A 12559-nucleotide genomic window follows, 5' to 3' on the forward strand; every position below is an offset into this window, starting at 1 on the left:
TAGCCAGCATGAGACAATCAGTTTCGTTGGCATCATCGACATGCTTCTTATAAGCATCTCTTTCTGCCTTAGGTGCAGAACTAGGAGGTTCCTCTTCAGGAACAGGTTTCTCCAAGACATACAGCTTTTTATCATGTTTGAGGACAATCCTCAGATTTCGGTGTCAATCCAGAAAATTTGTCCCAGACAATTTTTCCTTGTCAAGGATTGATCGCAAAATGTTGTTAGAGGTGTTTGTTGTCATGGTAATCTACATAAGAATTAATGAAAATATAAGTATCAATAACATATTTAATCAGGCCTTTAATTAAATATGCTCCCACTATTTTACTTAAAACAAATGACCCTCATCATTTGATTCGGAAAATCCCGTTGGAAGATTTTCTAGTGGGTCGAGATCCATATTTCACTTTGTTCTAAGTCCGCGTAGGCGGATTACACAAAACTAGGTTATTTAGGTAGGAACTCCTTCCAATTGTATCTCATACAACTCTCGAAAATTTCAGTTGGGTGAATAACTCCTTATTCTAATCCATCATATGGATCATTTCCAACTCTTGCTTCTAAACATTTATAATCTTATTATAATTTGTTTAGTTAAGTTTGACCCATTGTTTTAGCAATTGGATATTACAATTATCCCATCGCACTTTACTAATATAGAACATGCACCTCGCGTAGGCGAAACCTACATTATCCGATACTAGTCTTGATGAGTGCTAAAACTTGGAAAGCATAAACTTAATATTTAATTTGAGGGAATTGCAATTATTATGATCTCACCGGTTTATTTATCATATAAATTGTCTCTCACATGCATCAACATACATTCACATGCATCAACATACATTCACATGCATCAACATACATAATGAAACAGTTATGGCCCCTAGCGCAATTGTTCGCCCAAGCCAATGAGAGAACCTAAGCTAACCTAATAACGATTTAAGCTTCTCCAAGCAAGATCTTCAAGGTTGTCCTCCTCCGATATTGAATTCTTCTCTTCCTTCATAACATTACATTTCTCCAAGCAAGATCTTCAAGGTTGTCCTCCTTCGATATTGAATTCTTCTCTTTCTTCAAAACATCACATTATAGGAGAAAGAAGCTCGTTTTACATACGAGGGAGTGAGATGAGAAAAGAAGTTACATTAAGAGATTAAAAGGAGAGGCACGACACGCAAGTCGTATTTAAAAAACCCAAACCAAGATAAAGGAAAACTAAGGCCATAACTGATCACCACAAGACAATAATAATAAACACATTATTATTATTAATTTTAATTCTTAAAACCAAATTAAATTTTGGTGACCGATCACACTACGCAGAGTTAGTCGGGGGTCCGCTGCCCGGTCAGCGGGAACGGGGTTTCCGCTGCCCGGTCAGCGGACAGTGGTTCCGCTGACCTATCAGCGGACGGGGGTCAAGGGGGCAGCGCCCCTTGCGGGGTTGTAGGGGCAGCTCTTGTGCATCAACACAACTCTTGTGCAGTCACAAAACAGAAACCCCGAGAATTCTGACTCTGTGAATGTGACGACCGTCACAAGCTTGTTACGACCGTCACGTCCAGCTTGTTACGACCGTCACAGGCCCATGACGAACGTCACGCGGCCAAAATAACAGAAATGCCTAGAATTCTAGATCTGTGAATGTGACGACCGTCATAAAGCATGTGACGACCGTCACGTCCAGCTTGTTACGATCATCACAGGTCCACCACAACTTCAGGCTCGTGCTCTTGCCTCACAACAACAACCTGAACCAGAAGCCAACACTCCACCACCTGAAAAACCAACTCCACCACCATCTGACCAACCACAAAATCTACCACCTGAACAACCAACTCCACTACCATCTGAACAACCCACAACACCACCCTCTAAAAACATTATCACCCATACCTCTCAACCTCCCGTTGACACTACCCAAACACCACCAACATCTCCATCTCCCAACTATGAACCAGAACCTACCTTCCTCACCCTAGAAGAATCAATCTCTTTATTTGCCGAGTCTTCAGTGGAGAAGATAAGATCTCTATCTGAAAACTCTGGTATCAGTGATGATCCCTCTGCATTGAGGATTCACTGGAACAAAGTGATCAAATGGATAACCTCTGAGGCTTTCAAACTGAAAGGCCTCTCTGAACAAGTCCGCAACAAATTTATCAGAGACGCTGGAGAAAGGATGCATGCACGACTGGTCAGAGAGGCAGAGGAAAAGGCCAGAAGAGAAGTAGAAGAGAAAACTCGTCTGGAAGAAGAGCAACAATTTAGAGAAGCTGCATAGAAGGCTGCTGTTAAAACTGTTGTGGCTGCTGCTGAAGCAAAAGCAAAAGCTGGCGCTGAAGAGGCAGCACACATAACTGCGAAAGAAGCTACAAAGGCTAACACTGATGCTCTGGCTCAGGGGGAGCAATCAAACTCTGGCTTCGCTCCTCTGGTCCTGAAGACTTTGGAAGAACTGCATAAGGAGAAATAGATAGTGTCAGCAAGATTGGATCACCAGGACTCCGTTAACAAAAATATTCAGAACCTGCTGACTCAACTGCTCCAGAGAATGCCTCCGCCTCCGAACCCTTAGACACTTAGGATTCTCTTATTGCTTTCCTTATGTTTTCTGCCATGTTTTTTTGTGTTCTCTATTTTCTGAATTGCTGCTTACCTGTACCTATCTTTATCATATATGAAATATTTCTTTTACCTATATTTTGCTAAAAAAAATTGAGTTTAACAAAAGGGGGAGAATAAAAACAACTCTGATGAAAATATATCTAAGTTATGCAGGATAACAACTAAAGTAATAACTAGCTGCCACACAAGGAAAATCTGGTAAGAACTTCTGAGAAATCCTATGATCCATCTCAGGGGGAGTCACCTCTCATTTGACTCTGAGACATTATTTTTGTTGATAATATCATTGTTTCATCATCACTCTGAAATTTTTGTCATCATCAAAAAGGGGGAGATTGTAAGAACAAATTTAGTATCTATAATTCATCTCTAAGATTTTGATGATAACAAAGGATGAAACAAAAATGGTACCCTAACAAAATTCATCTAAGTGTGCAGGACTCTAATCAAAAGAAGTCAGATTGACATTCATCAGATACAAACACAAGTTTAGAATGACCACTTAGAAGATACTCAGGCAGAAGCTCTGACTCTGATTAAAGGAAGTATACAAAGCGTAAACAAAACAAGAGACATCAGACACTCTGAAGTGAAAGAGCGCACTCTAGCATCTGAAGCTTTTACACTCTGACGTAATCATCATGAGGACATCAAGAACCTCTGAAGAAAGTCAGTTGTAAGCAACTATCCGAATAAGTATGTGCAGAACAGAAACTCTGATATCTGAATCTTCTGATTCAGAAACACGCTCTGAAGACTTAGCTATGAAGACTTCCGCTTATGGCAAGAATCTAATTTTGGAAGAAAATTATAGTACCCCAAAACTGCTTTGGAAAGAACACAAAGATTAATGACATTAATCATCCATCATTGCCAAAGATCCTGTCACTCAACGGTCTTCTCATCACTCCTATATAAAGGATGGATCACTTGACTAACAAAACAACAGAAAGACACGAGAATACAAACACTACTTTCATATCGTTTATTAATTCTCCTTCTCACACGAGTTGCTGCTCTAAAAGTGTGAACAATTCTTTTACTCTTACCTTGTTTAATTTCTGCTTACCTAGAAGCACTAAGCATTACTGTAATTCTATTTATTTATTGAATTCTCCTCAAGTGACTTGTGAAGTCTGTAAACTTGAGAGGGCTAAGAGATCTTTATCCTCTTAGACGTTCATTTTTGTAATCTTTCAAGATTAGTGGATTAAGTCCTTATCGAAGGTGAAATCACCTTGGCCGGGTGGACTGGAGTAGCTTTGAATTTCAAGCGAACCAGTATAAAATTCTGTGTTGATATTATTTATTTTTCGCGTGTTTCATTTCCAAAAGTTTTTATTATCAGTTAAAAATAATTCAAGCTCCCCCTTTCTTGTTTTTCTCTACCTTCAGTATTTTTATCCTGGTTCGCTTGAAACTCAAAGCTACTCCAGTCCACCTGCCAAGGTAATTTTGCTTTATACACAAGGGCTTAATCCACTATAATCAACTGATTATAATAATCCCAAAGAACAATCTTCTTTGTCTTCTCAAGGATCCGACTATAACCTAGTCTCCTCTTGGACTCACAAATAATAACTTTCTTTGTCTTCTTAAGAATGCGACTATATCCTAGTCTCCTTAAAGAATCAAACAAACAATTTGAATAATATTTTTTGTGTTACAAGTTGCTTCTACACAAACAAATTTTACACAAATGATAAACAAATACTTAAAGAAAAACTGTATAGAAAATTGATAACTTTTCACAAATAAACTTTGTCAAGTTTTGCAGCGCTTTAGTATTCTTTACTTTTTTCTTCAAGTTTCCAAGTCCTACTTATATAGCATAAGGGGAAGACCACTAGAGGGAAAAATGGGGAAACCAGAAATAGTAGTTGTTCACTGTTGGATGGTGAAAAGAGTGATATCGCGTACTGTCCTTCACCCTCAAATTCAGTGACAAGTGTGATGTATAATATTGTCCTTACCCATGCAATTAGATAGTGGAAAGAATATTTGATTTGTACTGTGTACTATTTGATCAAGTATCCATTGATCTTATATTCAAGTTCATTGGCTTCTGATGAAAGTTATTGAAGCATGAAATGAATAAACATATAGTTGGATTCAGAAACTTCATAATCCTCAGTCAGAACCTTGATGACGTCAGCAATCTGGCTTGAGATCTTTAGTATCTTCAGACTCTTCAGTCAGAACCTTGATAACCTCAACGTCTAGCTTGAGATCTTCAGAATCTTCAGCTAAGTAACATAACTTTAGAAGCTCTCCATTCTTCAGAAGTTTAATGATCAGAGTCATGTCCAAAAGCACAAACTGAGAGAACGTTGCAGCAGCAACATAACGTCCCCTCAGAAACTTCTCAGGAGTGAATCAACACGGAAGTAGAAAGATTATTGCAACAACAACTTTGAACATCTTTCAGAACTTTTCATGACTGACGCATAAGTGGAATTTGGAACACAATGTTAAGAAACTGATGACGTTGCACGTCATATACTCATAATCAAAACTGGTTGTTAAAGTTACACAATACCAAACCATTAGGGTACCAAAATTGTTCTCACACAAAAACAACATTGTTATCATCAAAACTCAAGGTTTAAATGCAGAACCAAATCTTGTTCTAACACATTCATCTATCTTGAAAAACTAATTGGTCCCGAAGTAGCATATACTAGTGTAACTCAAGCACTGATCTATCTTGCTAATTATACACACCATGATATATAAATTTCTATCATGTTATTAGCAAGATATAGTTCTTCAACTACATGAAGAGATTGAACAGAGTCAAACATATACTTCGTTATCTTCGAGGTAAATTGACATGAGTTTGTTTTATTCCAAAGTATTCAAATTAGAATTAACGGGTTATGCAGATACATGTTACTTGTTAGACCATCACAAACAAATTATTTATTTACTTATGATGGTACAACTATTTAATGGAAACCTGTGAAATAAGCCATAGCAGCAACTTCATTTAATCATGTAGAACTTTTAGTACTATATGAAGCACCTCAAGAATGTGTTTGGTTGAGGTCCCTAATTCAACACACATAAAATACTTGTAGTTTGACTTGGAAAAAAATAATATCAACAACCATATATGAAGATAATACTGCATGCATCGCTCAATTGAAAGATGGTTATATTAAAAGAGACTAATAAAACATATTTCTACAAAGTTTATTTTCACTCATGATCTTCCAAAAGGTGGTGATATAAGCATCCAACAAATTCATTCAAGTGATAATCTTCTAGACCTTTTTTCAAAGTCACTCCCAGATGAATTTTTTAAATAACTAGTACGGAAGATTGGTCTTCATCATCGAAGAAATGATCATTCAACTGAGGGGAAGAAGTGAATTTTTCTTAAAATGATATTGTACTCTTTTTCCTTCACTAGATTTTTTTTCATTGAGTTTTTTTAGTAAGGTTTTAACGAGGCATATCCTGAACAAACATCCAAGGAGGACTGTTATGAATAATGGGTGATTGTTTCCCTATAATTTTCTTTCTTATTTGTAACAATTTGTATTGACTATTAACGAGGTAGTTCTCTCACAAATAATGTTGTACTGTTTTTTCTTCACTAGAATTTTTCTCACTGGATTTTTTCTAGTATGGTTTTAAAGAGACATATTCTTTATGGATATCCAAGGGAAAAGGTTATAAATGATATGATTAATGGGTGTCCATCAATTAGGAGATATCATATTGATTTTCCATTTATTACATATGTCCTATAAGAGCATTTAACTTGACATCCCTCAATTAAACGTGACACCCCCCATTTAGAGCATTTTTACCATTATACCCCTTTGTAGAAACCAATTTTTTTTTGAAATTTACTTATTTTTACCGGAAATATGCAATATGTACTGGAAATTTTTGAACTTTCCATTTTTTACTGGAAATTACGAAATTTCCGTTAAAAAGTATTATTTATGGGAAAAAATATAAAGAATACCAGTGAAGCTAGTGAAAATATACCCGAACGCATTGCACGTTCGAACATACAACAGAGTCACCATCGATTAGTGCTAACTCAATGTAAATCATATAATTTGAATACTAAAATTATGCTAGAAATTGTCATGCTAATTACCACTTGAAAAGTTGATTTATTTGAAATGCAAATAAGTGCTTATGGAAAAAAGCTGTTTGTTTTCATGGAGCTAATTTTCTGTTTTGGACTTGTCAAGTATGTCAAGTATGTTAATTCTATGTCAATGATTATGCTATGAATTTGAGACTATTTGTTAAGCTAATTTCTATGTTACTTAAACTTTGGTTTTCTTTGGAAATAAATTCTTATGTAAAAAAACTATTTTGCTCTATGCCTAAGTGTAAATCTTTATTAGACTATAAGGAAGACTATGCTATGTTCATTTTTATGCTACTTTAATGGTAAATTCTTGAATAATTAAACTACTTTTGTGATCAAATTAACCTCAAAATATTAACATAATCTAAAGGCTTTACCACATGAAATTAACAAGATCAATCATACAAGAGGATTCATGACAATAGTATGGAAATAATGAAGGTTCAAGGCTTACCAATGGAGCCTAGATTTGCTCAGGTGCGTGTTGAAATTTTACCATAAAGAAGCAAAATCCAGAAAAAACTTCAAGAGGTAATCATTTTATTATGCTTCCAATAATCCAAATAATGAGATGAATATTGATTATTAGAATATGAATATTAGGAGATGATAGAAAAGTGATCCATGCTTGAATCTTGATGAAATTGTTGAAAATTGATGAACACTTGAATAGTTGAATTGTGATAAATCTTGGATTGTTGAAAGATGAATCTTGAGTTGTTGAACGATGATAGTTGAGTTATTGGATGATGATTGTTGGATGCTTGTGGATGAGTTCCACCAAAACTAGAATTTCAATGTGAAAATCTAGATTGTAATGGGGATGAACTTTGGTGGAGGTTATGTAAATGGTGAAAAGGTTGAGAGAAAATTTAGAGGTTAGAAGCAAAAATGGTGAAAAAAATGGTTAGAGTCATTAATCTCTAAAATTGGGAAAAAAGAGGGTTTATATAGATTTTTTTGGTTAATTATGGTTTATTGGATTATGATCCAACTCATCACTTTATCAATGCTTAAAAATTAATCGAAAATTAGTTGCGGATCACTAAACTTAGCCGTTGGATCAATTATTATCAATGGTTGAAGTTTGATGAAAACTTGCTTAATTTTGTGTTAGTTTGTAAACTTTAAGGAAGTTAGAGTTAGTTAGGGAGGTTAAGGGTAAATGCATGATTTTGTGTTAAAATAGGTAGTTAAGGGTAATTAGAAGCAAAACATGTTTGATTTTAGCATAAGTACCAAGTTTAGGGGTAAGGTGAATGATCATAAACTTGAAACTTGAAAATAATTGAATTTATATTTTGATTTTTAATGGTTTTGGAATTGGATTTTTTGTGTGAATCATCCTACATCTTTAAGTCTTTTGGAAATTGATTTGTTGTTGGAAATAAGCACTTTGAATGGTACAAATTGTAGATCAAATTCTCATTTTTTTGTGTATGAATATGTTTGGAAAAGTGTAGAAAATAGAGAAGTGATGCCAAAAATTTTCTAAGTGTTTATGCATAGTTTTTTTTTTGTGACTTTTCCATAGCTTTTGGATGACTTTGATTGATAAGCTTGGTGATTGACTTGTTTTATTTTCTTCCTTGTAGCAAGATGAACAAAATGATGGAAGAAGTATCTTGAAGCACCAAGGGAAGAATGAGAAAAAGTCATGGAAAGAGAGCTTACAAGATGGAAAGTGTTGAAAATCCTTTCATGAAACATGTTCATAACATAATCAAATTTTTCATGAAAATGAGAAATCTTGTGACCAAATGAGAATGAGATAAGTCTAAGAATATTTAGGAGTCAAAATTGAGTTAATAGTCAAAAGTTGATCAAAAGTCAAAAGTTGACCAAAAGTCAAAAGTTGACCAAAAGTCAATAGTTGACCAAAAAATCAACTGTACCAAAATTATGTTATTTTTTATTTTATTTTTTCCTTGTAATCCCTTATTTTCACTTGTGTCTCAAACAATAAATCATGTATCATGAATAAACAAAATAATATGTGAATTTCCAATTTTATCCTTTTCCTTCCGTTCAATCAATCTTCTAAGCAAAACATCGTCATTAAAGAGTCCATGTTCCAATTGTTGCAAATGAAGATAGAATGATGAAATATATCATGTATGCAAATGAAGATAGAATGATGAAATATATCATGTATGCAAATGGAATGAATGAAACCTACACATGCATGATGAATGATATGAATAAAGTCGTAAGTTAGGTAAAAAGAAAAAATGTAGAACAAATTTTGGGATATGACAATCTGAATTTAAAAAAAAAAAATTAAATTAAATTTTTTTTTACACTATATGAAAATTTGAAATTTCTGGTACATTATCGAAAATTTCAAATTTTCAAATATAGTATTGGAAGTTTTGAAGTATTCAATAGTGTTAAATTTTTTTTAAAAATTAAATATAAGTTATCGAAAATTTCATTTTAATTAAAATTTTTACAATAATATTTTTAAATTCGTGTAAATTTCAGAAATTTCGATATATCAAAAATTATAAATATGTTATAAAAAATTTAGTATGAAGCAAAATTTTCAAAATATTTACCAAAATTTTTCTTATAAAAGTTTGTTTATAATTTTTTTAAAGGTAGTTTTAATATAACTTGTGTCCTTTGCCTTTTGCACAAGTTAGCATTATTTTTCTTTTTAATATATTTTTTAGGTGTATATAATGAGGTGAAGGTATTTGATTGCACAGAATCGTTAATTCCAACTCCTATCCACTAATTAATCGATAAATAAATAGATAAATAAATGGCAGCAGAACAGGTAGAGCCATGGCACAAGCTCGACGACAAAGTCGTGTTGGTAACCGGCGGTTCCTCCGGCCTGGGATGCGACTTCTGCCTCGATCTCGCTAAAGCCGGCTGCAGGATCGTCGCCGCTGCTCGCCGCCTCGACCGCCTCTACTCCCTCTGCCATCAAATCAATAATCTATACGGAAACGGAACCCTCCGTGCCGTGGCTGTGGAACTCGACGTCTCCGCCGATTCCGCTACCATTGACAGGTCCATTCAGAAGGCATGGGACGCCTTTGGATATATTGATGCCTTGATTAACAATGCTGGTGTAAGAGGTATAGATCCTTTTCAACTCATCAAAATTCTTTTTTATTTTCTTTTTTTTAATAAACCTCCAAATTCATCTTCTTAGGTTTTTTATGGACTATATGAAATTTTAAATATTTTTAGAGAGTAAAGACTCTACCAAATGTGTAGTTAGTAGATGATTTATCTTAATTATGCCTTGAAACAATGACACTTGAATCAGCAACTTAATTATGCATTAAGTGTTACTTAAATGCTTTAATAAAAAGTAAAAAATAAAAAGTTTTGTTCATCTCCATTGAGAGCAAACATCATTGCTTAATATTGAATCTGTTATTGCTTCTATTAGTAGTTGTCATGTTTACTATTTTCTGTGTTGCATAGGAAGTGTTAAATCTCCCTTGAATTTGTCTGAGGAGGAATGGGATCATGTTCTCAAAACTAACTTAACTGGTTGTTGGTTGGTTTCAAAATATGTATGCAAACGCATGTGTGATGCCCAGCGAAAGGGATCAATTATTAATATTTCTTCAACTTCTGGTTTAAATCGGGGACAACTCAGTGGGGCTGTTGCATATGCATCTTCAAAGGCAGGCGTCAACATGCTAACAAAGGTAATATTATTTGACGTCTGTGATTTTTCTCAAAATCAGACCATCATTTTAAATTCTCTCTCATTTTCCTTAGAAATCATAATATTGACAATCTCTAAGTTGTTAATGAATTATGAAAAATGGTGAACAAGTTCAGATGTAGTAACTTTTGCTGTGTTTGATCTATGTCAGATTAAGATAGCATATGAAGTAATCATATTTTGTTTTGCCATCAACCATTGGCTTTGGCCGAGTGTGAGTACTAATAATGTACCCACAACCAAAATAAAGGCTCCACTTTAGCCGAGTGTTATATCTAATGCTGTCAAAAGAAGCATGACTTGTGTTCAGATTGAAGAATAGCGACAATGTTGTCATGTCTCGTGGAGAAGGATCCGTAATTTAAAATTTACCCACATGTTGGGAAATCAAGTTATGGACTTAAAAATTAAATAAGGAATTAGACCCATATATTTAGCATCTTAGGGATTTAAGTGAAGATGCAATGACATGTTCTTGGTGTTTGTTGCTTGGCTAATTGACGAAAGTCTTTGCTTTTAGGCTCCCCAAACCCCACAAAAATTATTATAAATTATTTTATAAATAATTTATTTTAACTTTTAAATTCCACCAAAACAAAGATTATTTTTTAATAATTTTTTTTTACATTTTATATGAGTGTTACGTCTAATGTTGTCAAAAGAAACATAATTTGTGTTCAGATTGAAGAATAGCGACAATATTGAAAAATAATTTATTCGTCATAACTTTGATCCAAATATGACATATTACAACTTTAATCTGGTTTCACTTCATACATACATCTTAAAATCCCAAACAGATGCATGGATTGACAGATTTACATCTATTTTATGGTTTTTTTACCCTTTGGTTTCGATGGGAAAGAAGCCTAGTAATTCAGAGTTTGGCTAAATAAATAGTATAGTCTTACCAAGTATCGTTCTGCATAGAATTTCTGTTAATTATAATTGGCGAGAGTTCAGAAGTTGACATGTAATTTTATAGACAAAAGTAAAAGACAAAAACTTATAGCTCTTTAAAGTGTTGAATATTTTATTTTCTGATTGTATTCATAATGATTAAACAGCAGCATATTAATATTGTTTTATCTGATGATATTTGACAGGTCATGTCTTTGGAATTGGGGGTACACAAAATAAGAGTGAATTCAATATCCCCTGGAATTTTCAAATCTGAAATCACAGAAAAATTAATAGAAAAAGCTTGGCTGAATAATGTAATCACTAAAATAAACCCGTTGAGAAGTTTGGTTGCTTCAGACCCTGCATTAACATCATTGGCTCGTTACCTGATTCATGATTCTTCTGAATATGTTACGGGTAATAATTTTATTGTTGATTGTGGAGCAACTTTACCTGGTGTCCCGATTTATTCTTCTTTGTGACTAATGTGTACATTGTGCTGTGCACTCACCAAAAATAACTTGGGTCAACTATGTTTGTTACATGTATTTAGATAATGCACTACAGTGTTTGTCGGTCTATGTAGAGTCTAAAGCAAATAAAGAGTATGAAGAGAAAACTATCGATTGTTATGTGTATGTGTATGTAATATCAAATATCAATATTTGATACTGTTTTATTACTCTCTAAAGTTAGTTGCACAATTTAGAGTTTTATGCTAAACAACAACTGAATTAATATAAAATGACTATGCTGATTGAATCAATAGCTAGTAGCATAATTTTTCATGGAAATGTACATTTGAGACCCCTCTTTTGCATTTGTAATGCCTTCTCAAGTTATTCTTTTACTAACTTTCTTCTATGTTTCTCTCAAGCACAATACATACAATATACATCCTTTCTCACCACTATATATAGCTGCCAGCTAGCTAAAGTAGCCACTTTGGATCAAAGATCGAAAACAAAATAAGTCACATATTTGTGAATCTCAACGTGGTTTTCTTCTTTAGTTTCAAGCTGGGGGCTGACAAAGGACAAGGTTTGATTACGATGAGACTCGCTAAGTGTTTTAATTCTTGGTATATATTTATGTATGTATGTATTGTATCTAAAATGTAGGAGGCATGGAGTACCAAGACTTAATGAAGTAATCCAAAATTTAGGAGGTCCTATAACAAGGAAACATGCTAGGAGAGTCAATGATGTCCC

The 12559-nt window shown here is 33.9% G+C and overlaps 1 protein-coding gene across 1 annotated transcript; it reads left to right on the forward strand.

The window, feature by feature from the left end:
- Nucleotides 1-9448: 9448 nt before the first annotated feature.
- Nucleotides 9449-12039, forward strand: LOC127093191 (uncharacterized). The gene is made up of 3 exons (XM_051032088.1): nucleotides 9449-9840; nucleotides 10196-10425; nucleotides 11552-12039. Exons 1-3 carry the CDS (start codon nucleotides 9519-9521, stop codon nucleotides 11828-11830), a joined length of 831 nt encoding a protein of 276 aa, XP_050888045.1. The 5' UTR covers nucleotides 9449-9518; the 3' UTR covers nucleotides 11831-12039.
- The last annotated feature ends 520 nt before the right edge of the window (nucleotides 12040-12559 follow it).

The sequence above is a fragment of the Lathyrus oleraceus genome, chromosome 6 (assembly GCF_024323335.1).
Source record: "Lathyrus oleraceus cultivar Zhongwan6 chromosome 6, CAAS_Psat_ZW6_1.0, whole genome shotgun sequence".
Lineage (NCBI taxonomy): Eukaryota > Viridiplantae > Streptophyta > Magnoliopsida > Fabales > Fabaceae > Lathyrus > Lathyrus oleraceus.

Bases quoted from the DNA above. Each gene is read 5' to 3' on its own strand.
- LOC127093191 (XM_051032088.1), top strand. From the start codon at position 9,519: ATGGCAGCAGAACAGGTAGAGCCATGGCACAAGCTCGACGACAAAGTC. The intron at 9,841-10,195 runs GTATAGATCCTT...TGTGTTGCATAG, and splicing joins TAACAATGCTGGTGTAAGAG to GAAGTGTTAAATCTCCCTTG. The intron at 10,426-11,551 runs GTAATATTATTT...GATATTTGACAG, and splicing joins GCGTCAACATGCTAACAAAG to GTCATGTCTTTGGAATTGGG.